The sequence below is a fragment of the Artemia franciscana genome, chromosome 6 (assembly GCF_032884065.1).
Source record: "Artemia franciscana chromosome 6, ASM3288406v1, whole genome shotgun sequence".
Classification (NCBI taxonomy): Eukaryota; Metazoa; Arthropoda; class Branchiopoda; order Anostraca; family Artemiidae; genus Artemia; species Artemia franciscana.
Window position 1 is genome coordinate 25,311,737 of NC_088868.1, and position 27,422 is coordinate 25,339,158.

Here is a 27,422-nt window from a genome sequence, read left to right on the forward strand (position 1 = left end):
CAGCTTATGCGAAAGGTCTTCCACATTGAAGTCAATATTGTTGTTAATAACATATAACCATCATGCAATCAATCTAATTCTTTTCCAACAACTGTTTTCCAAAAAAGCAATTTTGTCTCTATAAAACTAACCCAAAATCTTATCTTATAAATACCCATTAGGCCCCAAAAACTAATGTCAGCATTTCAAATTCTCGTTCAAACAAAAATCACTCATGGTGGTAGTTTTTGTTCGAATATCCCTTGATAAATCTTTACATATGTTTCGCAATTATTTGCTAGAGAAGGTTTTATTGATTGCAAGAAGTTCATTCATTTATAAGCATATTGACATACATTTATAATATTGACTTTGATATAGGCTAACTCTCATATGAGCTGTGCGAATATTCCTTCTAGTGAAAATGTTTCAACTGTCATGGTTGTAGATATTACACAAAGGGGAGCTCGCGTTGCTTATATCTTACCTTATTTGACTTGTAAACAAATCACAAATATACCTAAGCAATGTTGTCAGCTTTTTTTCATCCCTGCTTCTCCTATTTCCCCTACATTAAACCTGTATTAAACCTACTTCTCCTATATTAAACCTACTTGTAAATTTAAATAGCCTAATTCAGACAAAATTATAAAGTATAGGGAGGCCGTAAAAGCTGCTGAAGGTGATTTTAGGTTTTTACAAAGATTTTCGTTTAAACTGAATATTTTTCAGAATAATTGATAATTTTGGTGTTATTTTAAACCAAGTTGTATGTAATGTCCTGTATTTGTCTCTGTTTTAAATGACCACTTTCAAAAGTTTCCAGCTGTTTCTTAAAATCAGGGATGGATTATACCCCTCACCTTTTCTATGCTAACTAAGTAGGGTTTTTCTTGGGAGAGGGGAGAGGCGGCTAGGCTTTTTAGGTTCTATTTTCGTTAAAAAAAACACAAATTAAGCCTTTTAGTAAAATATCAAATATGGAAGATATAAGAAACCACCAAAGAAATTGCCAAAATCTAGATATTCCGAATAATAATGAGGTTTAAAGTACCTCCTCCCATGTGAATGAGCTGCCATTGTCTTTGTGGTGATTTTTGTTATATCTAAGATAAACTTAAGACTGAGGCTACATATTTTATGAGCCAATACAGAAACTTGAAATTGGATGAATGCTTGTTTTTTACAATTTAGAAATTTCATTTAAAATAGAAATGTTTATGTGTTTTTTCTTAGCGCTACTTCTATTACAGGATGAAAAATGGGTTTCCAATTCAATCAGATGGGATAAAATATGAGTCTAAGCTTGACCCAACTGGCGTTGTAGCACTAGAGGTTAAAAGCTTGCTCCGTGAAGATTCTGGAGAATATACTTGCGTCGCAAAGAACATTCATGGAAGAACATCAAGCACGGCAGATCTCCGGGTCAGAGAACGGCAAGACGCCGATCCTTCACCGCCAACATTCATTTCAGGCATTCAAGGTAACATCACCTTCCTGAATGAAAAAAAGAATAATTTTAAAATAAAAGATCAGGGTAGTTGCAGTTTGAAGCTATTAGGCCAAATAAAAAACAAAAGTTTATATAGTGTTGTGAATCACGGATAATCATTAAGCAGAAGTGATATCTCAAATATTCTCAATTAGTTATAATGGCTTACAATTAGATATGGTCAGTGGTGTAGGAATCACTAAGCCCAATGACCATGGTTCGGGGGTTCAAAAAAAGGAGTTATACATCCCTATCAGAAGGCAGATTGGAGAATTATCCGAAGCAGATTTAAACAGAATTTATAAGCAACCTTCACCTCTATTTTCAAGTTGGGAAATTGTAATTTGCCTTTTGCTTACAGTTTTCCGGGATTTTGAGCAAATATCTTGAAGGGTAATCAGATTTCACAGAAACAGTAAGAACCATTCCATAATGTTTAGTTTACTAGCTTTCAACTTTTTATTAAAAAAAAGCAAAAAAAAACTGCTAAACAGAGAAGAACAAGGTGCTAAAAGCCAAGAAGTACAGAAAAAAATTATTGGTCTGACTTTTAGCACCTAGGTTTTCCATTCAAGTTTTGACTTTTAGGCTTTCCTTTTAGTGTCAAGCGACTCTGTTTCATCAGTCGCTAAATTCACTAACAAAATGTTGTTTTCAGGGCTCCTGGAGTGAGAAGGGAGCTGTTCATCATAAAAGGACAGCAGCAACTTAAGATCGTCGTTTTTTTATTTGTTGATTGACTTTCTACTTGGATACTTGGGTCTCACAGCTTTTTTCTACCGTTTCTCTTTTCTGGAATTTCACTGCTCTAAACGACTCTTCTCCTGCGGGTTTCAGTTAAATTTAACATATCTAAAATATCCGTCATGCCAAATCTAACCAATATTTAGCCACAAAAAAGCTGCACTTTTCTGTATCATTTCTTTGTTTTGTACAAATCTGCTCAGAATTTACCTCCCCTTTTACATATCGAAAAATGTATTAACATTTTATATATATATATATATATATATATATATATATATATATATATATATATATATATATATATATATATATATATATATACTCCTTTTATTGCATTCTTTTTAGAAAACTACGTTGGATCTGAGAACGAGCTAGTTCTCTCTGTCAGAATGTCTGGATTCCCACTTCCTCGTGTAGTTTGGTATAAAGATGGTAACAAGCTACAATCAAGTCGTTATAAAACATCTGTAACAGATGATGGGCACTGTCGGTAAGTAATAATAAATTAGATTTGGTTCTCATGGCTTTCAAAGGATCTCCGCTGTATAGCAAACATCTAGACGTATTTACTCTACTTTTATTTTACAGTAGGTACGTTCATACAATCAGCAAAGCAAAGCTAATAGGCATGCCTGTAAGGTAGGAGGAGCCAGAAGGAGCCTCCACCCAGGTGAATCCCGGGAAGAGTGAAGCCTGCCACCAAACTTATGGTTGTACTTGGAAGTGTAAGAAAACGCCTTTTACCTTGAACATCGGCATCTTTGGTGCCAATTTCTTGGCACCAGGGGTAGGCCCCGTACTCCCTGAAGGATCTAAAACTCAACGGGTATGCTTAAAGCCATTAATGTCTAGTTAATAGATGAGTAACCTGAAAGAAAAGTGCTTTAATTAGTTTTACAGCAGTAAGATCTCGTGACGAATAAAGCAAATGAAATAGGTATTTATGTGCTATCAGTAGCTTTTTAGGTTCAAAATGTGAAGATCTAAGCAATAGCTGCTCTTAACTATATTATAAAAAACACAAAAAGAAGTTAAATAACCAGTTTATGTTTTGTCCCACCCAGTGTAGGATATACATATATATATATATATATATATATATATATATATATATATATATATATATATATATATATATATATATATATATATATATATATATATATATATATATATATATATATATATATATATATATATATATATATATATATATATATATATATATATATATATATATATATATATATATATATATATATATATATATGAGTAACCTGAAAGAAAAGTGCTTTAATTAGTTTTACAGCAGTAAGATCTCGTGACGAATAAAGCAAATGAAATAGGTATTTATGGTTCAATATATATATATATATATATATATATGTATATATACATATATATATATATATATATATATATATATATATATATGTATATATATATATATATATATATATATATATATATATATATATATATATATATATATATATATATATATATATATATATATATATATATATATATATAATACCCAACTATAAGAAAAAGTTCAAATAGGGATAAAATCCTTTTATTAAAAAAGGATTTTACAAAAAAGTGATAAATTTTACAAAAGATATTTCGGTCACATATGCAGTGACCGGCATCACTACGTCAAGACTACATAGTATGGCGGCCTTGTATGACTGATGACGGCCACTGCCTATGTGACTGCAATATCTAGTATTTTTTTTTTACAAAATTATAAAAAAGAGTGAAATTTTAAAATGCAAAGAAATCACAATGAATAATAAAGTAACGATAAATAAAAGTTCAAATAGGGATAAAAGTCCTTTTAATAGACAGTGATAAATTTCACAAAAAATACTATATTTCTGTCATATATGCAGTGGCCATCATCAGTGGTAACAGTAACTGCATATGTTACCATAATTGTTAGTATTTTTTAGTGAAATTTATCACTGTTTATTAAAAGGATTTTATCCCTATTTGAACTTTTATTTATCGTCATGGAAAGGCAGTTTGATCTTAGAAATTATCTACCCAAACTATAGCTTAAATTTGCTGCTTTCTTGGGGACCCCCAAAAAAGTGTCCAAGTGTGCAGTTGTCAAAAATATCTAAATATACTGCACCATGATTTGTCCCAATGCCGCCCGTCTGGAACGTCACCAAATTTTGTTTAGCTCGTCTTTTCAAAGAACAAAGCGCTATTATGCCTTGGGTTTGCATTAGTGACAACCAAATAAGTAATTATGCCAGTAATTATGATTATACAAAGTCAAATAAATTTTGACAGCAAATGTCGGTTGCCTAGATTTTTCCGATGCTTACTTTCAGCTTGCTGCCACCCAATTTGTCTTGGCCTAGCTATAGTGGCGGATTTGTCAAACCTCGGTGCTGGTTGAGACGGTGGCTCTCTGAAATCATGGTCTGCTAGAAATTCAGTTAGTTGTAGCCGAGGGAAACCGAACAAACTAAAATCTAATATTAAGTTGATCTCCTGAATTATGGGTTTAGTATATAGCTGAGAGGTCCATCTTCTGGTGAAGGTCATTAGATAGAATTCTTCGTAATAGCCTAGGTCTAGAGGCTTTGAATGAGTACTTTTGCTTCGTACGCTAGTTGGATCCAGCAGCCCCCTGGTATCTGGTTAATCGTGGATTACCCTACGTCGTTGCAGTTTGAGTATGATAATAGGGTGCACAAACACCTTAGAAATGAATGTAAAATAGATTTTAGTAAAGATCAAGGTAATCATAGATACTAATTCCAATGTGTCTGTCACATACATAGGTAAGCAGAAAATGATAATGAAGATTAACATGTATGGTATGTATGTTTCATGTGATAGTCATTCCTCATATCCTGTTGGTAGTGCCGCAGTTGACTGTAGAGGCAGTAAACTTTTTTGGAATTGTTCTAGGTATATACCATTTTCTTTCATCATCCAAACATGAATGAGCAGTACTGTTGCTATTCTTCAAAGAAGTTCCAAAGACTAGACCGGAAGGACATTCAATGACTGAAAAAAGACACTTTATAGAAATGATGGAATAATTTCTGCATTACACAAGCTGCATATTAATACTACCGAGAAGGCAAAACAAGAAAACAAGCCATAAATATTTTGAATAGAACGCAGGAGTTAAAATTTATGATAATTTTGCATTTGCGAAATTACTTGCTGGTTGATATTCACAAGACTTATCAATTACTGCAACACTCCCAAATTAGTCTGGAGATAGTCAGTGATGAGATTATCAAAAGATAAACTGCGTAATTTTTCACTTTCTATGCGCATGAGGCTGCGAGAACTTCATTCATCTTGAGTCACCCTTGCTCTAAATTCATTTTGTGTCTTTTCAGATAAAAAAAAGCTTTCTCAAAAGCAATTTACAACCATCAAACAGTTCGTGGTAACGAACTGTAGTAAGGAGCGATCCGGCTCTATAGCAAACGAAGCTCTAAAAATGGAATTTTGATGCTAATAGATCCATCAAAAGAATCGTACTTTTATTCTGAATTTAAATAGGCTATATAAGCTTAATTAAATTTAGTCTTACTTATCAAAAGTTACGAGCCTGAGAAAATTTGCCTTATTTTGGAAAATAGGGGGAAACACCCCCTAAAATCATAGAATCTTAACGAAAGTCACAATCGCATTCAGCGTATCAGAGAACCTTACTGTAGAATTTTCAAGTTCCTGTCCACAAAACTGTGGAATTTTGTTGGTTTTTTTTTTGCCAGAAGACCGATTACGGGTGCGTGTTTATTTGTTTGTTTTTGTTGTTTTATTTTTCTTTCTTTTCTTTTTCCAAGGGGTGATCGTATCGACTCAGTGGTCCTAGAATGTCCCAGAACTATGTCTTTGGGGACGGCTTACTCCCTCACAGTCCCCGGGGGAGGGGCTGCAAGTTACAAGCTTTGAACAGTATTTATATATAGTAATGGTTACTGGGAAGTGTACAGAAATTTTCAGTGGAATTGTTGTCTTGGTTGGGGAGGGGATTGAGCGGAGGAGTTTACGTGGGAGGATCTTTCCATGGAGGAATTTGTCATAGGGGAAGATAATTTCCATGAAGGTGGCGCAGGATTTTCTAGCATTATTTAAAACAAAAAAACAATGAAAAAATAAAAATGAAAACGTTTTTTCAACTAAAAGTAAGGAGCAGCATTAAAACAAGACAAACAGAAATTATTACGCAAATGAGGGGGTCATCTCCTCCTAAATAACTGCTCTTTACACTAAAGTATTTTTAGTAATTTCAACCTTAAGCTTTGGTGTAAAGAGCAAGGTATCAAAGAGTAGGCGGCAAACCCCCTCATATACGTAATGAAAATATACGACTATAGAAGTTCGTTACGTAAGCTAGTTCGTAAATTACTCATATTTTTTACTAATAAAAATGTTCGTAAGAATTTAAAAGTTCTAGTTGCCTTTTTAAGTAGCCAACAGATTGAAGGGCAACTAGGCCTCCTCCCCTACCTCTTTTTTCTCAAAATCGTCCGATCAAAACTAAGAGAAAGCCATTTAGCCAAAAAAATAAAAATAATAGGCAAATTTAGTTTTAAGTATTTATGTTGAGAGCCAAAATCAAAACCTGTATTAATTCAAAAACGTTCAGAAATTAAATATATAAAAAAACAAGTTTTTTAACTGAAAGTAAGAAGCGAAGTTAAAACTCAAAATGAACAGAAATTAATCTGTATATGAAAGGGGTTTTTCCCTCCTCGACGCCCCGCTCTTTACGCTAAAGTTTTTAACTGTTTTAAAAAGTAGATTTGAGAGAAAGAGTTAAACCTTAGCGTAAAGAGCTGGGCGTTTTTAACTGTTTTTAACTGTTTTAAAAAGTAGATTTGAGAGAAAGAGTTAAACTTTAGCGAAAGAGCTGGGCGTTGAGGAGGGAACAGCCCCTTTCACATACGGATAAATTTCTGTTGAGTTTTAATGTCTCTCCTTACTTTCAGTTTAAAAAACTTGTTTTTTTTATTTAATTATGAGGTTGTTTAGAAACAACCTCAAAATTGATTCTTCGTTGAGGAATTTTTTCTCTCGTAATCAACATCAGGTAGTTCTTCCTCTGCTTTTTCATCAAAAGGATCAAAGGTATCCCTGGAACCTTTAGCAAAATCCAAAAATGAAGTATAGAAACTCCTATAAGGTAGTAGGTAAAGAATACGGCACTGGACTTTAATAATCTCTATTATCGGTGTGCATCTCTGTTCCGTAGGCCTTATCTAGGAAATGCAATTGGGAGAAGGGGTATCCCGTGCTTTTTCACAATCTTCCTGTTTACCTTCCCCATCGGGTACCCATTTAGAGTGGATAAACTCTGGTGAGCTTACAGAGTCACGCCACTGACCCCCGTTCCAAACCAAATACATCAGGATTCCAAACTCCGTCTTCACGGACAAAGGATTTCAAGTCTAGCGTTTTGACCTTGAAATTTATAATAGTACTCTTTTTTATGCTTCCCAGCCTGTATAATTGAGAAATGGCACCAACAAGTGCCATTTTGGTTGTCATATGGCATGTAGAGATAGTGTCATTGAGAAAACTTAATAAAAAGAACGTATATATGAACAGTAGCTTTTAAATGATCCCTCTATGATGTTGCAGTAGCCTGCTAGCCATGGTAGAAAAAAGAAGACACATCAGTGACCTGAACTACCTAAAACCACCTTTTCCCTTAAGCCATTTTAATTAAAGACGTATTATACTAATTACAATAACTTTCCTATGGGAAAGGTACAAACACAATGCTTAAAAATTCGCATTATTAAAATTTCAAAAATTGTTAAAATTCGCATTATAAGAATTCGCATTATTAAAAATTCGACTCATCATTAAAAACTGACGATCCAAAAATATTTATTTCTTTCTTTGATAGTGTTTGTTTTTTTGGGGGTGGGTTGCCAAGACTCAATTCTCGGCTTTTAAAAAGTTTAGGGGGGGGTTTCTGGCTTGGCTCTCTTCTAAAATCTTAATATTCTCGAAAGTATATTACAATTCTTTGTCTTAGCGGATTTTCTGCTTTATTTTATCCTCCTCCCCTCAATTAAATTTCTCCATGCATTCCTGTTTTTGTTACTACCGCCGTTATATTGAAACAAATAGTCTTACGTGTATCTGAAATCTTACAATACCCTACAATTTGCACCGTATTAGGCATTTTTCAATGTGACACATAATTGTGTGTCATATTGTTTTATAAATTGGTAGATATCTACTACTGCAAAAGGAAAGTGTCTATTTTTATATTAATTTTTAAAAGACCTTTTAGACGAAATTTTGGAGGAATGTAAAGAGCCATGTTAAAACCAGAGATTAATAGAAAAAAATTCCAAAATGACTATAACTTTAAACGAATAGACATCTCCATTGATGATTAAATGAAACCAAAAATGAACATAAATTGAAATAAATAATCACAGTAAACATAAAGATAACAAATACTGCTACAGTTAAACAAATACATTCTAAAATGAACAGAAATCAAAATAAATAATCAAGTTAAGCTTAGAATGAAAAGAGCTTACCACAAACAAGAGTTGGATTGCTGTTCCACAGACCTTCTAAAGGCTATAGCTTCATTTCTTCTTTACGTAAAACGATTTGTATTTTGAGATGTGTGTTTTTTATTTGTTATAGCTTAAACAAAACAACTACAAAAACAAGAAGAAAATAAAACAGCAAGGCTAATCAAGGTTTGCGATTAGATATGGTGCTACTCTCCCCTTGCTCTCTAACCCTTCAAACGCCTTAAGTTTCATTTCGGTTTTACTGATAACAATAAGTATTTTAAACAGTAGGATTTTTATTTTTCAAAAGATAGACGAAAAATAAAATCACCAGAATAATCAAGATGACTGGAAAGAACTAATGAGATTAATTTGATTGCTTAATATGCAATGATATTAATTTCTGGAAATTTTAGCAATTTTTTGTAATTTCTTATACTTATTAAAGAAAAAATGTTTAAAATACACTTTGTTTTCTGTAAATGGCAAATGACACTACAGCCTTTAGAAGGTTTAGGGAGCAATAGTCCTACTCCGGCCTTTGGCAAATTCCGTTCGTTTTAAATTTGATCTGCTACCCCAATTCCCTCCCACAAGACTCCCAATAACGTTCAGAGTCACCCCCAAAGCACTTCTCAGGACATCGCAGATAGGCTGTTTTGATGACTTGGCAGCAAATACAGTCTTTTGATACCTTGCTACTTAATCGTAAATAGAGTATGGGTTCTTCAGAAGGCCATATACTTTAAAATATTTGAGTAGATTGGACTAAATGGTTTATAGCCTCCTCGCCCCAAATTAAGACCTGAGACCTACCTGACCCTGCTAACACTCCTTAGAAGTTTGAACTTAATATCCCAAGCAGTTCTAGAAATATTGCATATGTGCTATCTTACAACTAAAACGGCTTTCATGAATCAGAAAAAAAACCATTCTCACTCCCCCCAACCCAAGATTTTAAGACCTCCTGTCTAACCTTCCCCCCTCTCTTCAATATTATCCTGAAAGTTTCAGTTTTATTCCTCCTATCCGTTGCCGATATTACACATAATGCTATTTCGATCTGCATGCACATAGTAACTTTTGACCTACCTCTCCCCCATATTAAAACTTGAGATCCTTTAATCCCTCACAAACTACCTGGAGGTTTCAACTTGATTCTCCAAGCCATTCCCGAGACATCGCCGATAATTTGAAAACTCGGGTTAATAGCGTCTTTTGATTTACTTGGTTATCTGTATCGTTATCAGGTTATACCTTTGTGAAACTCGGTGAATCTTGACCTAGTGAGTGATTACTAAGAGCCAGTCTACTAAATCCTATTTGTTTACAACTGAACATTTATATGACCTTCGACCATTGCCCCTGGGGTTGTGGGGGCTTATGTTCACCCCGGAGGCATACTTATTCGCATAATCAACATCAAACAAGCCTCATTTTTCTATTGTATAATTATGTTTAAAACGGTTGGTACTTTACATTATTTACGGCCCTTATCTCAACGGCCTACTTATTGGACTTTTAGACTACTTTGAACAGATCATTATATCGAAATTTTGATCAGGTGTCATCTTGGGCCCGTGGGCCCGGGTATAAAAAAGGGGCAAGGGAAGGGGCTGTTTTCCTTCTAATCACTCATAAAAAGGGCCCCAGAATTTTCAGTTTCCAATTGAATGAGTCCGCTCAGAATTTTTTGTGACCGCTCTTTTTATACGAAGTGGCCAGGAGAAAAAACAGAAATAAATAACACAATGAAGGCTTCTTAGACAGCGCTATTGCACTGCTTCTGATGTATTTAGGATATTGGTAGATATTAATGACGAATCTACAATGATTACTGTTATTTATTTTATGATGAGGTCTTTTTATGGCAATGCTTTAATTAAAATAAAGAAGATTGGATGACCTTTTTTCAAGCTTTTAATTAGCTCTTAAATAATTAGTCTGAAAGTCATTAAAATTGTATATCTGCGTAGAGTAGACTAGACAATTTGACTTTTGGAAAGAATTAATTAAAAACTGGATTCTAATTATGATCACCGATTCATAACTTTATAGCTAAAATTTCAATGTTAAAAACATGATTTGTTTCTTAAATGATTTTGCTTTGATGGTTTTTAATGGATTATCTTCAACAGAGCCGTTCAAAGGGGGAGACAACCGGGGCAGCTGCAGTGGCTCGGGGGTGGCTGGTGGGCTGCCCACTTTTATCAAATTTTTCACTTTGATTCGTTGTTGTCTGCATATACATTATTAGAAAAAGTAGGAATGCCTTATTTATGAATAGTGGTCTTTGCTCTCGTGATGTACCAACAAATTTAGAAAGCCAGGTACGATTTATATTAGAGAGTCAGGAAATTCAGCATTGCAAGGGCTGGTTTTTGATTCTACAACCCTACAACATTATAATCAGGCAAAACCTAGTTTTGGGGAGGAAGTTTATTTTAAATTTAACTTACCGGCTATGATTCTACGTCGTTGGATACAGCTTAGGGCAAATTGTCTTCCAATCCAGAACAGGCAAAAAACGTTCGACAAAAATAAAATGATAGTTGGTCCTGATAGGCGGTATGTTTGTCCCCTTTGTAAAGATGATGATGGAGACTTGGATCATTTTCTCCGGAAATGCCCGGTGCTCTTGGATTTACGGGAAATTTATTTGCATGGGATTAATTTGATGCTTCCGGGTATTCTACAAAATAGTAACCCAACCACAATATTTCGAGTGGGAGTATATATAGATAAATCTTTAATAAGAAGAAAAAGTTTTATATGATTAATTTCTTTTGTAGTTAGATTAGGTACTTTCGCGTTGAATTCTGTTTTTTTGTGCGTGTTCGTACTGTTGTTCATTTCCTTGCTTGTTTGTTATTTATTTATATTTTTGTGTATATGGCCCACGGGTTTTTGAAATACACATATCTATCTATCTATCTATACTGGAATCGGGAGTTGGTGTTGTAATTAATTTTTCCCAGGGCACTGCCAACCCTAGAAAACGGCTCTGTTTTTAAATACAATTATTACAAAAGGATATAAAATTTGATACTCACGTGTGCTTCGTAATTTTCTGTCTTTAAAATTTTTAAGAAAATAGAAGAAATTAGAAAAACTGATCAAGGCACATAAAAATAAAAACTAAATGCTAAAACCAAAGATATGTTTCTAGCATTGGTTTCTTTTCCATTACTTTTTAATATATTGTAAACGGTCTAACTCAGCCTAAACGGTTACATCAGGAAAACTCAAAACTCAACTTTTGTGAATGACATTTTTAAGAGATCATCAGCCATTTCAGCTCACAACAAGCGGGTTTAGAGACCAATGTGGCTACGACCACATCCTCAGGTTCTCTTACATTTTACCACCAGAAAACTGCTTTGGTTGTCAAGTTAAGTTTTGAATAGGTTATATTTTGTTAGGTAATTCAACAAAAAGAACCATTGTTATTTAAAATTGACAGCAGCGTTGAATCCTATAACGAAAATAAACATATTTTACGTACAGGGAGGGAAATGTATCCTCATTAACCCCTCACTCTTTATACGGAAGTTTGATGATTGTCTGAAAGTATGTTTGAATACAAAAAATGTAATTCGCTAGTATTTACAAGCATTTGATTTTCTGTTTAAATTTTATAACACAGCCTTTAAATGAAAACTTTATTGCTGAAAAGCAATTCAACTTAATGGGCGTTTTCATTCTTGAAGCATTGTAATAGAAAACAATAAGTTTCATCAAGTTTTTCATAGGGCAGAGGATTTATAATTGAAGTATTGAAATAGAAAAGTCTTATCTCTATCGTAAAGAATATGGGACTGTGATAGGGGGGAGGAGGGTTGGCTATACCCCTTATTTATTGGAACATTTACTCTCATTTTAAGTTCTTGCATTGCTTTTTGTTTCCGTTTCAAGAAAAACAAAAACTGTCCCTCTTATTTAAATTCGGTGTATTCAATTTTATAATAAACAAAACTTAAAATTAACTAAACCTCGGTTAACCACCAGAGAAACATATAGAAAAAACACTGTGTAGTGAGACAGTTATATACGCTTAACTATTGAAATGATCTTTTGCCAAAGATGAAAAATTGTTTTGGGTTGTTTTTTTCAATTTTCAGATTAATGATCAGTTAGATTGACTTTTCATTATTTAAAATACAAAGCAAACGTAGAATAAAAAAAGAAAACAAAGTATAATTGTTTATTTTCAGACTGGTTGTAATATCTCCTTGCTTAAGCGACGTTGGACAATATACGTGCTTCGCAGAGAACCGTGTCTGGAAAGATGAAATTTCTTGCTTTGTTTCTCTCCCAGAGGAAATTATTTCTCGGAGTCTACCAATTACAAGTAAGCAACATTTCCACGTAGGTACTTGTGTATTATTCAGTACACACTCAAGAAGTGAAGTTAGGTTAATCCTGGTGAGATATACCAGAATGTGATGTAAGCATAATAGGTCAGTTTATGTCAATAACTCTTTTTTTTACAAATGCCTAGCTTTTGCTCACACCAGGCCACCGACGACAGCTGGTAAACCTAGAAAGAAATTAAACGAACTGCAGTAACAAATGGTATCGTACTGTTAGCAAACCCCGCATTCAGGTCTTGTATCACTGTAGAAACTATCTTCTATTATTATGCGTTGTAAAATAAATGAGTTTTGTTGCTATGTAACCAATTTATTCTCGAGTGTGTACTAAATAATAAACAAGTATCGTATATTTATTTGCTTGAACATAAAAAAGGTTTCTTTTAAGAACAAACTAATTACACCACTGAAAGAAAGTTCAGTAGTAATTGGCACTACTATCATGAGCATGGCTCGGTCTCGTCAAGGGTAATATGATCCCGTCTTCCCAGGATAGGACCAGAAATAAAGATTATCCCATTCAACATTGAGGATACACGTTTATTTTTGAAAGGTTTTCAAGTCTCGTTGCCCAGTCATGGAAAAATTCTCAGTCTATTTCACGCGAGGCCCCAAAGTCACCCTTTGTCTGGTTCTCCTCCAACATCAGTATTTGAATTTACTCTCCCTTTTGGGAAACCAGGATGAGTACATACCCGTTATACCCGTATCCAATTTTGTTTTCGACTTTTCAAATGTGCAATTTAGCTTCTTTTAAGTCCTCATTTAGAAGAAGAGACAAAGTAGTGTCAATTTGATATCATCTGATTCCTGTTTATTTATTTATTTTTACTAAGTATTGAAAATTTTTCACCGATCTGAATATGCAAAAAATTTTGAATCTTTCAAAATTTATTTAAAATAATCCCTAAAAATAACTTGGAATAGATGAGCTAACATTAATGATTCTGACAAGGCAATTAACATTTCTGATGATTTTCTATAGTTAGATCACAGTGGCTTTAGTTCATCAAATATTAGAGGAGAGGGCAAGATGTATTTTTTAATCCAAGGAGGGCAAATTCATTGTTTTTTCGGCTTTTTCAGTGAAAATACAAAAAAGGCATTTTCCAATAAAATACCAAAAAAACATGTTTTCAGAATCCAGGAAATGGAAGGGCGGGGAGGGTGGTAAATGTTCTCCCTTCCCCTCCACTTTGTAATTGACACCCTTGTTACCTTGTGTCAAATCATCTCCTCTTCAATTTATAATTATTTCCATACTTCCAGCTATTCAATACACTTTTTTGTAGTTCCCAAATTGGCTCACGTAGATGCACCAAAAATAGTGCGAGGACTATCTGATCAAGAAATTTCTCTGGGCGGAACCGTTGTTTGGTTAGTAGAAGTGACAGGTAAGAGTTGTCTCCTATGTAAATCTTGAATCTATTTCACTTGAGATTTAGAGTCTTGTATAATGATTTATATTCCGCTTAGCCACCACTGGCTTGAGAAGTCGAGAATCCCTAAAAATATCGAGAATCAATAGAAAATCACTAAAAAATCGAATATCACTAAAAAAAATCACTAAAAAATCGAGAATCACTTAAAAAAATCGAGAATCACTGAAAAAATATTAACAAAATCGAAAATCACTAAAAAAATCACTGAGAAAATCGAGAATCACTAAAGAAATCACTAAAAAAAATCGAAAAGCTCTAAAAAATCCCAAATCTGAAAAATCATCTAGAGGCGCAAACATTATAAGTCTATACTCTTGTATATTCTTTTCATAATGGAAAGGAAATCAAAAGAGGCAAAACGAAGTAGCAATCCCATTACATTCGGTTCCTTTTCTTTTACAATCGGCTGAATATTGCATAAAATAAAGAGATTTGTGGTAGAGTCGAAGGGAATATAGGTAAATAAAATCGATGAAAAAAATTCTAAGCGTGGTCTTGAATATGTTTTCAGAACCAAAAACAGGGTTAGTTTCATCAGGGTTAATAAGTGAAATACGCAGTTGTGTTCTATTTTCGGAGTATTCGCGATCCTGTTGAAATTGGTACAAAAAGGTTTTTTAGCGATAAGCAAAATAAGTTACTCTGTACACGTGTTTGAACACAACTAGAAAACTGCTTTATTCTTTATTCTCTTCATTAATGTTCCAGTTTTGGAATGATCTCTTTCCACCCAACTTGAGGATCCTCTAACTCTCGGCTTGTCTAGATAAATTGCCATAAAGCACTAGTTTTTGTCATCAATAAAATGATGGCCAAATAATTTTTTCGGTCAATAATTTATAAAACTTCGAACTAAAGGGGTTTGATCCTTGCCATAATTCTTAACAGTCGTTTTTGCACTGACTTTAAAAGATAAGGTTGGTTTTTTGTGAGAGACAAATGTCAAAGGGGACAAGCGTATTCAAGAGAAGGGTGAATAAAAGATATGTGGAATTTCTCATTTACCATAATTTTTATTATAGAATTTGTCATAGTTAACTATTCTAAAGGATGGTGAACTGGAGGGTTAGTAGTTTAGCGGATGGTTTAGGAAGGTTTTAATATCGGCTCTTTGTCTTTCCATTGAAAGTATTTACTATTTTAAATTAGTAGTTTTTCGAAGGTTAAAAGTTCTTAAGACCCTGAAGTCTAGCTTTTAGGAAACTCTTTAACAATTAAAGGGAAATTTAGAATCCCCTAACTTTTTTTGAAGATTCTAAAGAAGAATCTGGGAACTGTTACCTAAAAATGAACCACCTACCTGGAAAGCAAATCTCTGTATCTCCTTTTCTTTCCAGTGCAGCTATAGTTGCTTCACTGTCGATATTACACTGAATTCAGAATAATAAGCTAGAGCAAGATAAAACAATCATATATTAAAGGTGTTAGAATTTTGAAGGTTTTGTGTTTTGGAATAAAAATTCAGTATTTTTGCGTCTTTTTTCAATTTTAACAGTTTTTTGTTGTTTTTTTTTGGAAGCGAAGATAATGGTCGTAGATAAAATTTTCGTGATTCTTCTAAGTGATCCTTATAATATTATACATTGAAAATATTACCTTATTAGGGACTCCAGTACCAGAAGCTGAATGGCTCCATGAAGGCCGGTCTGTGTTTCCAAGTCCAAAAGTTAGAACATCTATTCCACGGCCTTGGGAATATCAGTTGATCATATATAACATAACAGCCTCTGATCTGGGTAATATATCTCTTTTTTCTTTCGAAATGAACTGTAGTTTATATTTTCTCATTACCAATCATTGGAATAGTCAACCATTATTAATAAAATGAGGTATTATAATACCCTCCCTAAAGTCTTATTAAAAAACTATTTCACCTTCTATGCACATTTGCTCGTTTTCTTTTCTACTTTTTTCTCAATGTTTAAGAGTCTATTTACAAGATTTTTCTTATTTGGAGGCAAGGCCGTATCCAGTAGAGAGGGGGGTTAGGGTGTTGGACCCCCTCCCCCACCCCCAAAATGTTGCTCCTACTCGTAAAAGCATAACAAAAATAATATAAATAAATTTGTATGCTTTGTTAGAGGTTTTCGTGTAACCCCCTTTCCCTCAGAAAAATCCTTTTGTGCCACCCCCTCCCCTGAAAAAGATTTTGGATACGGCCCTGTTTGGAGGATTAATTATTAAATCCAGTAAGGTCTATAAAAATAACTTTGAGATTAAACTAATTAAGCTAAGTTAAATTTAATCTGAAACCCGATTTATGTCTGTTTTAAACTGAAATCCTATTTTGTGTCAGTTATATCCGATTCAGTCAAAAACCGTTAAAATTTGTTAATAAGTCCGTTAAAATCCGATTCACCTTAAAACTGAAATCCGACTGAAACTTTCGATTTTGCAATGCCTTGGAGTTTCACATTAATTTACTATTATAACGTTTACTATTATAACGTATTAACCGAAGTGTGTAGGTGTAGGTGAAGCCAAAAGGTGCAGCCACCACTGACGCGTTATATTATGAGAGGTTCATTGAAGCCATCTTTGCGTCAATAGACCAGACACTTAATCTGGTGACTAGCAGCGACAGAAAGGGTGCCGCTATAGATAGACCCAATGATATCATGGAAGCTTAGGTCGATTACCATAGCGAAACACTTCTCTTAATAACTTCTGCTTATATGTCCTCTGGAAAAAGTTAAAATATTTTTGCAAATTCATTTTAATTTTTATGAGACGACTTTGGGGGGAGGGAGCCTTTTCAGGAGGGGGGCTAGCTGCCTTCCTATCTTTTTGGTCACTTATAAAGGGCATTAGCTAAATTTGATTTCCGTTTTAATGAGCAATTAAACATCTCTCTATGATGATCTGGTTACTCGTTAGTCCTGGTAGAAAAAGAAAAGAAGGAGAAACATCAGTGCTACCCATGTAAAAAAGTGATTTTCCTTGTTGCTCAAGGTGGAGGACTGTAATTATCCTACAAAAAATTTTCAACCATGCTGATCCCAATGGTGCACTTTTTATTTTGATCTGACATCATTTATAAGGGGTTTCAGGCTATTTTTCAAAATCACCATAAATTTGTTTTCACAATAAACTTTTTTCAAACAGTTCGTGGTAATGAACTGTAGTAAGGAGCGACCCGGCTCAATAGTAACCAAAATTCTAAAAAATAGAATCTTGATACCAATAGCTACATCAAAAGAATCGTATTTTAATGCTGATTTTAAATATATAAGTTTCATTAAGTTTGGTCTTAGCAATCAAAAGTTACGAGCCTGAGAAAATTTACGTTTTTTTTAGAAAATAGGGGGAAACACCCCCTAAAAGTCATAGAATCTTAACGAACATCACACCATCAGATTCAGCGTATCAGAGAACCCTACTGTAGATGTTTCAAGGTCCTATCTACAAAAATGTGGAATTTTGTATTTTTTGCCAGAAGGCAGATCACGGATGCGTGTTTATTTGTTTGTTTTTTTGTTGGTTTTTTTTTGTTTGTTTTTTCCAGGGGTGATCGTATCGACCCAGTTGTCCGACAATGCTGCAAAAGGGCTCATTCTAACAGAAATGAAAAGTCCTAGTGCCCTTTTTAAGTGACCAAAAAATTGGAGGGCACCTAGGCCCCCTCCCACGCTAATTATTTTCGCGAAGTCAACGGATCAAAATTCTGAGATAGCCATTTTATTCAAAGTAGTCAAAAAACCTTATAACTATCTTTGGGGACGACTTACTCCCCCACAGTCCCTGTGGGAGGGGCAACAAGTTGCAAACTTTAACCAGTGCTTACATATAGTAATGGTTATTGGGAAGTGTACAGGCGTTTTCAGGAGGATTTTTTTGGTTGGGGGAGGGGTTGAGAACAGGGAGATATTCTGGGGGAACTTTCCATCGAGAATTTGTCATGGGGGAAGAAAATTTCCATGAAGGGAGTGCAGGATTTACTAGCATTATTTAAAAAAAAAATGAAAAAATAAATATGCAAAGTTTTTTCAGCTGGAAGTAAGAAACAGCATTAAAACTTAAAACAAACAGATATTACCCATATGAGGGGCTCACCTCCTCCTAATATCTCGCTCTTTACGCTAAAGTATTTTTAGTAATTTCAACTATTTATTCTACGGCTTTTGTGATTCAGGGGTCATTCTTAATGAATTGGGACAAAATTTAAGCTTTAGTGTAAATAGCGAGGTACTGACGAGGGGGCGAACCCCCTCATATATGTAATAAAAAACATGAGAATACAAAAGTTCTTCACGTAAGCTAATTTATAAGTTACGTAAATCTTTTACTAATAAAAAGGTTCGTAAAAAATTAAAAGTTCTAGTTGCCTTTTTAATTAACCAAAAAATCGGAGGGCAACTAGGCTTCCTCCCCCGCTCTTTTTTCTCAAAATCATTCGATCAAAATTATGAGAAAGCCATTTAGCCAAAAAAAAAAATATATGCAAATTTCGTTTTAATTATTCCTCTGTGAAGAGCCAAAATCAAAACATACATTGATTCAAAAACGTTCAGAAATTAAATAAAAAACAAGTTTTTTTAACTGAAAGTAAGGAGCGACATTAAAACTTAAAACGAACAGAAATTACTTCGTATATGAAGGAGGCTCCTTCCTCATCAACGCCCCGCTCTTTACGCTAAAGTTTTTTACTGTTTTAAAAAGAAGAATTGAGAGGAAGAGTCAAACTTTAGCGTAAAGAGCGGGGCGTTGATGAGGAAGCAGCCTCTTTTATATACGAAGTAATTTCTGTTCTCTTTAAGTTTTAATGTCGCTCCTTACTTTCAGTTAAAAAAACTTTTTTTTTATTTAATACTTTTAAGATTAGCTGAAACAATAGTTACCAATCCTGATTCAGTGCTACATGGCAATATTTTTTCACTAGGTAATTTTTTTCAAAACGAGTTTTTCAGCTTTTGGTTTCTATGGTCTTTGGTTCGCTCTTTCCTAGTTTGTAGCTACTGCTGCAGCCATGATATCCAGCAAATGAATCGTCAAATTGTCGTCCAATCCCCTATCAATTCCCGAAAGGGTATGTCAGTAAATTGAGAGGGAGTAGTCAATCTGGACTTTTCCCAGTTAAAGATAAAATCAGGGGTACAATTAGTGATAAGGAAATAGTTAAAGAAAGATGGGTGGAACATTTTGAGAATATGCTAAACCAGGACATGCTAAACCAGGACAGAGTTACAGGAAATGATATAGAGGAAAATAAAAAAAGTTTTTAGCACCGTGGATGTGAAGGAAGATTTGTTTTTTATGAGGAGGATTAGTGACAGTACTAAAATTAATAAGAAATAATAAGGCCCCTCTGCTGATAGTCTGGTAAATGAGTTTCTTAAATATGGTACCTATGAGGCAATGGTGTCACTTCATCAAAATCCTGGGAGGGGGAGGGGCAGTTGGAGCCAATTTTCCGAAATCAAGTTAAAATGATAGTAAAAACTAAAAAAAACTAAACCATTTGGTACCATAAAGGTACTATTAAGTACTATAAAGTACTATAAAGGTACTATAAAGGTACTAAATAGCGCTATAAAGATAAATATAAACTAAACAATGATCTGTCTCTGTTGATTCTGGAATTATGCAGATTTATCTTAGTTTTGACAAGAATTCGGAAGAAACTAAATTTCAGCTGGGGGGCAAACTGGGTTTGGGAGGGGGGACCGAGTTCTGGGAGGGGCAGTTGCGTCGATCAAATTTTAACTCTTTGGTTAATAATTGAGAAGTACCTTAGTCATCAAAAACCTTTGGCCCTCAGTTTTATAGATTATGAGCAAACCTTTGATTCAGCTGATAGAAGAGTTTTAGCGAAGGTCTTATCCATGTATGGTACAGCAGACAATTACATTAAAGTGATTAGTGCTATGTATGAGAATAACACTGCTCTGGTTGAGGCTGGAAATGAGGTTTCATACTGAATCAGGAGTTAAGCAGGATTGTGTTCCATCCTATCCATTTATATGGATCATTTTGATAGACTTTGCCTTAAGGAGCACAGGAAAGGCGATGGGAGAACAGAGAATTAAATGGGAAGAAAAACTTTCCTGGACTTAGTTTAAGCTTATGATTTTAGCATTGTAGATGAAAGTGTGAGCAAAATGAATGAGCATTTGGAGGTTTTGCAAGTTCAGGGTGGTAGAATAAGCTTAAAAGTTTGATGTTACGAAGACTAAGTCGCTAAGGCTAGGAATAAGTGAAGATGAAAAGGTGACATTGGATAACAAAAAGGCAGAGCAAGTGGATAGCTTCACTTATCTTGGTAGCATTATTAGTAAAGACGGTGGGTGCCGTGAAGATGTTAAAAGTAGAATAGCAAGGTCCAGGGTGTTTTTTTTCACAGTTAAAAAAAAAAGTTTGGAAGAATAGGAAGACAAGTCTGCAAACCACGATTAGAATATTGGAAGCTACAGTGATGAAAGTGGTTAAATATGGTTCTGAAGCATGGGTGCTCTTAAAAACAGAGTAAGATTTGCTACATGTTTTCCAGAGAAATTGTCTACTAACTGTTTTGGGTACCTGAGTGACTGCCCGTTTTTTAAACAGTAGGCTGTACGAAGATTGTGGTTCAATCCCACTTTTTAGGGCTATAATGAGAGAAAGGTTGAGATGGCTAGGGCACGTTCTGCGGATGAGGGATGACATATTGCCAAAGATTGTCATTTTCAGCCAACCGTCTAGCGGATAAACAGAAAGCAGATCATCTTCGGTTGTGGTGGGAGGATGTCGTAAGGAAATGTTTAAGGGGAAAAGGAGCTTCCTGGGAGGGTGCACAGAGGGAGGCTTTGGATAGATTATGATGAAGGAGAAGCGTGCGTAGCTGTGTTGGCTTCAGGTGGCTTGTTGCTGCGGTGAGTTGTTAGTAGCAGTAGTAATAATTAGTTAATTATGCACTGAATTTCCAAAGGAATGGTACCCAAAATAGCTGTAACCTGAAATTTTTAGTCCACTCTTGAATTAGTCCAATTCGTGCACTGGTGGATATCTCTTGACAGTTGGTCAATTAATTCGAATTTCAGATTAAGTCAGCTAAATCCACCTGTCTGTAATTCTCTTTATTTTTACCAGCTTTTGCTGAAAACCTATCATCACTGTCATGGTGCGGAATTTTTAGCTGCATTTGAAACCTTGAAAGTTAAGTTTTTAAGTTTAAGTTTTAAGTTATGCTTGACTTAAACTTAAAGTTTAAGCTTTTAAGCTTTAACTTAAGCTTCCCAGAATTAAAATGAACTTGTAAAATGTTTTAACGTTTTCCAGAGGACGTATAAGCAGAAGTTATTAAGAGAAGTGTTTCGCTATGGTAAAAGACCTAAGCTTCGTTGATATCATTGGGTCTATCTTTAGTGGCATTCTTTCTGTAAGATGTCCATTTTGTTCTAAAAAGTTCAAAGGTCCAATAAATGTGGTTTTGATGATGGTAATAACCCTCCATAGTCCATAGGGAAGGGGTGTACGTAGTGCCGGGAATATTGGTATCGCGTGTATCAGTGTTTTCTGAAGGTGTGTTTTTGCCTTCTATCATGATTGCAGTAGCTGCAACCTAGTAAAGAGCAAAGCACATCCCATAGTAACCAAAAGTTGAAAAGTGTTTAAAAAAACTGCCTAATGAGGAAAAATTGCATCTGACATCGATTCAGAAATGCCAACTATTATTTCTGTTAATCTTAAAAGTAAAAGTTTATATAGAAAACACATTTTAGATGATTTTAGAAAAGAGCCTGAAACCACTTACACTGGAGGATTCGGAGGGGGGGGGGGTAGCCCCTCCTCCAAGACTTTTTGGTGCCCTCTTTCCCTGTTATTTTTCACCCCTTTTTTAAAATAAATTTGTCGCTTTGGTCAATTATTGGCACCTTTGTTGACATTGCCCCCCCCCAATATTTTGCGGTTATTAGAGTCACTCACCTTGAACAACAAGGAAAATTACTTTTTTGCATGGGTACCACTGATGTGTCCATTTTTTCCTTTTATTCTAACCAGGGCTTTAATAGCTCATTTAAAGAGAAATTACAATTACAAGTGTCCTTTTTAAGCGACCAAAAAGATTGGAGTGTAGCTAATACCCCCCCCCCCCCCAAACGCCTCCTTTTCCTAAAATCGTCTGATCAGAATTATGAAATAGCAATTTTTTTAGTATAGTTGAAGGGTCCAATAATCATACTTTTGGTGATGACCTGATAATCCATAGTCCCTGGGAAAAGGGCTGTAAGTTAGGCAATTATGGTCCTACAAATCCAATGGATTAAGTTCGATTAATAGAGTTCATAGTTCAGTCGGTAGAGCTTGGGCTTGTCAAAGGTTGAAGTCCTTAAAGGTTTTTTTTTTCAATAATGGTTTTGTGCCTCCTATGTGATTATGTCGATAACCTTTATTTGTTAAGGCAGGCTACGGTAATTCTTAACCAATGTTGTTTGTCCTACTGTGCCAAAAAAAAATACAAGTAACCACCGAAATTTGAGCGATTTGAGCGAAGAGCAAAGTTGAAACTTAAAACGGACAAAAATTATTACTTCACAGTCTATCTTTTATGTATCGATAAAACTAGTACAAATAAACCGACTTATTATGTTTCTGTGTGTTTCTAGGATTATAGAAAACTAGCACTTTATTGAAAACACAAAATAATATAGGAGTTTTGGTACAGTAAAAGCAAACCGATTAAGGACACTTTTTACAGAATAAAAATAAGGCATTTTAGGACTGTTGTTTTATTTATTTATTTTTCTTTTAATTTGGAATCACTTCTGCACAATGGCTCATTTCAATGACTGGCTCTCGTTTTGGTTCTGAAAAGGATATGTCATGATTAGTATGTCTGTACAAGTTCAAAAGTGGAACCATCTTGATAGTATTAGTACTATAGACTAGCTTTAGACTGTGTATCATAAGTTGAAATTCACTGTTGTATACAGAGAAACGACCGGATTTCCAAGATTTCATATTCTGGCTTATTTGATCTTCATTTCGAGCTATACTGGAGCGTATTTCTTACAATTGAAAACTGTATATTACTCACTATTGGTATTATAGCTGGCGAGACCAAAATGTTACCTGACAAATCAATCCAGTTTGTCTGCATGCTGTTCAATGACTGCGGTTATTAAAAAGATACTTAATTTTATGCTTATGTTTTTAAGATAATTTAAATTGTATAGTGAATGTTACTCATGTCACAACTGGTGGTAAGACTATGAAAAGCTGTGCTGCATCAGGGTTGATACCCAACTTAATAAATAATTAGACAATCCTCTTCAGTTTCCTTTTTCCACCTTCCTATTTTTCTTATTTGTTTTGATTATTGTAAGAGATTTATTTTTAGGAACCTACTCGTGTCGGCTTTCAAATTGCTGGGGTACTGTTAGGACCGTGGGAGAGTTAAATTTAAGGTTATCCAAAGTTCCGGCTGTTGAAAATGAAGATGGCACTGGTGTTGCTGGCGCTATTCTTGAAAAACCGGAAGCATTAATTATAGCAATAAGGGAAGAAGATTTGGTTGTCAAATGCAAAGTTGCAGGATCTCCTAGACCTAAAGGTAAAAATTACAGTTTATCTTGCTCCTCTAAATATCAGCTTATGCTGTTTCGTAGGGTAAAGAAATTTGAGCTTAATTTGGATCAGTAAGGGCATGCAGTTGCATTATTGGTTGCAGTATTTAGAAAGGCGGGCTTTTAAACTGAAAAATAAAGACGAAAAAATTTTAGCCTTCAGTTTAGCATTAATCAAGCTTGAAATTGACGTATTTTTTGCCACTGTAAAATAAATTGAAAGCCCACAACTATTTGTTTTGCTATGAATGATGAATTTCACAGATTACCCCATTTTAAGCCAATTATATTTGCATACTGTATATTAATGCTAATGTAATTTTCACACGGAGAACAAAATGCAACTTTTAGAAGCGATTTGAATTTGGCTAGTACGTACTCTACACTGTAGAGTCTACAGTATGTACTCGATCACTACACAAAGAAAATGTTCTTTCACCTAATTAAATGACGAAAAATAAGTTTTTTCAACTGAAAGTAAGAAGCAGCATTAAAACTTGAAAATGAACAGAAATTATTCCGTATATGAGGGGGTTTCCCCTTCTCAACACCTCGCTCTTCATGCTTAAGTTTTTCGGTACTTTAAAAAAAGTTACTATTTGCTCTTATTAAACGGCCCTTGTGTTTCAGGAGTCGTTTTTAAGGAATTGGGAACTTGAAGAGTGAGGTGTTGAGGAGGGGCAACCCCCCTCATATATGTAGTAATTTCTGTTCGTTTTAAGTTTTAATGTTGCTCCTTACTTTCAGTTGAATTTTTTTTTTATTTAATTTCTCATCTTTTTTTAAACAATGCCAGGATATCTGGCAACACCTCCGCATAAAAATCCCCCTACCCACGGAAATATTCTCTGGACAACTAAATCCTGAAAATTCACCCCGGACAACTACTATTAACATCTCCACGCGTAAAATTGAGTCGGTAAAGAGAAAGCGAGATATATAAAGAAATTTTTTACAGGAATTCTGGCAAGTTCCCCCTGCATAAAATTTCCTTTGAAAAGGTCAACCAACGGAAACTTCCGTCTTCATAAAAAAAACTTACTTCGTGCAAACTTCGTCCGGCTGAAAATTTGTCCTCCTCTTCATATCCGAAAAATGTATCCAAAGTTCCCAATAACAAATACTATACGCAAACAATTAGCAAATGTTATAACTTAAAAGACCTCTCCCCATGGACTTTGTGGGTATTGTTATCTCCAAAGCAGTAGTTATAGGGTCTTTCAACTATGCTGAGCAAAATGGCTATCCCGAAATTTTGATCGGACGATTTTGGGAAAAAAGTGACGTAGGAGGTGACCTAGTTGTCCTCAAATTTTTTGTTCACTTAAAAAGGGCACTAGAAATTTTCATTTTCGTTAGAATGAGCCCTCTCCTGAAATTCTTGGTCCACTGGGTCGATACGATCACCCCTGGAAAAAAAACACGCATCCGTGACCTTTCTTCTGGGAAAATTTAAATTTTTACGTTTTTGCAGATAGGAGCTTGAAACCTCTACAGTAGAATTCTCTGATACTTTGAATCTGAGGGTGAGATTCTCATTAAGATTCTATGAATTTTAAAGGTTGTTTGTCCTTTTTTTCATAAGTCAGGCTAATTTTCTCAGGCTTGTAACCTTTGATGGGTAACACTAAATTTAATGAAACTTATATTTGAAATAAGCATAAGAATACAATTTTTTTACATATTAATTGGTATCACAATTCCGTTTTTTAGAGTTTTGGTTACTACTGATTCGGGTCACTCCTTTCTTACAGTTCTTTACCACGAACAGTTTAAAAAGCTTTATAGAGAAACATAACTTGCACTCTGGCTTTACGATATTTAGAAATTATTTTGAGCGAAAGATAAATCTACAGTCTGTTTCAACGTTACGCATCGTTGCATCGTTCTTTCCCCTAATTAATTACGGACTAATTGCAAAAGACTAATTGCTAATTAATCACGGACTAATTGCAACGGAGCAACGATGTAACGGAGTCAACGTTACGCAGAATTGACAGCTGTTTTAAAATGAAAGGTAACTGAAATCGCTTCTGGATGCCTTGTATAAAGATTGTTTGTTTAGCTGAGCCCCTCCCTCCAAAAATAAACCCTTTCGCCTTGTAAATAAATACTGGTCATAAATATTGTCTTCTACCACCCAAATGACCATACAACAGATTTCTTTACCAAAAACTGAAAATCAAATAATGCTTTGAAACGATACCAAAAGCAGATATAGGCTGATCCAACGTAATAAACTATTCAAATTTGGAAAAACTTTGCCACCCGGTTGCTGGCTTCCATATAAATCTAATTTTGGAATCTGCATTGGAATCTACTGGAATTGATTTTGACCACATATGGAATGCGTGGTACTTTAAAATTCAGACCATATTCAGGGGGTGGGGGTTTCAGGGTTTGAACCTCCTCCCCCGAATTTTTTTTCGGGTCGTTAAAACGTAACAAAAACGAATTATTGATGCGTTTTTATGCCCCCCCCCCAGGAAAGAATACTCAGATTGTTTAAAATATTTAAATTATCTATTGATAGGCATCACTTTTTCTCGCTTATGGAGTCAAAGAGGAATTCCAACCGTTTTTCAGTTTATTTACTGCAAAACTTTTTAGTATCTTATCAGCAGATAAAGGAGTACTTTTGGAGTCACAAATTTCAATTTTTTAAGCAATGTGTTACAATTAAAATAACCTATTATTTAGTTGTTATATAGCAGCCCTTTTAAATTATGTCGAAACTCTTAAACTCCTTGTTGTTTTGTTCTCAATGAATTTGTTTCAGTGAATGTTTCTGTTGTGCTTTCTTATTTATTTATTATTTTTTTTTGTTATTTCTCTCTTTAATTTGTACTCGAATATGACACGTTTATGTGTCTTTTTGGGAAATGAATGCGTCATCATCACCATTATCATTATTAATCGACTTGAGCTATCGACACTAATTAAATAAATAAATAAGACAAGGTATAGGCATATAGAAAATAAAGAATATTGGGTATAGAGAAGCAACATAACTTGGGCTCCCCCTATTATTTTCACCCCTTCATGCCAGTAATTAGTAGAACTTTTAACCGTCTTGAAGGGGGGATACACGTCCCAAAACCATCCTCAGATCTTCTAATAGTTTGTTGCGAATTATAAAGTTTGTTTTTTAATTTACGTATGTTGATGGTGGTGAAGAATTATTGACAAAACGAAACACGAAACTAACTAGACAATGGAATAGACAATAGGGCATTTAAGCAATCATTTTTCGTAATAAAGGTATTTTAAATATTCTTAGTGTGAAAAAAATAAAGTTGCTTTCGTTTTGTTAAAAA

The 27,422-nt window shown here is 34.4% G+C and overlaps 1 protein-coding gene across 1 annotated transcript in view; it reads left to right on the plus strand.

Annotated features, from left to right (window-relative positions):
* The window catches only part of LOC136028528 (titin-like), a 524,102-nt gene that overhangs the window by 158,338 nt on the left and 338,342 nt on the right, over positions 1-27,422 (plus strand). Inside the window, exons 25-30 of the mRNA XM_065706373.1 lie at positions 1,233-1,462; positions 2,564-2,708; positions 12,963-13,099; positions 14,414-14,515; positions 16,168-16,299; positions 23,880-24,092. Of these exons, the coding sequence (XP_065562445.1) occupies positions 1,233-1,462; positions 2,564-2,708; positions 12,963-13,099; positions 14,414-14,515; positions 16,168-16,299; positions 23,880-24,092 (959 nt within the window). The remainder of the gene's footprint in view (positions 1-1,232; positions 1,463-2,563; positions 2,709-12,962; positions 13,100-14,413; positions 14,516-16,167; positions 16,300-23,879; positions 24,093-27,422) is intronic.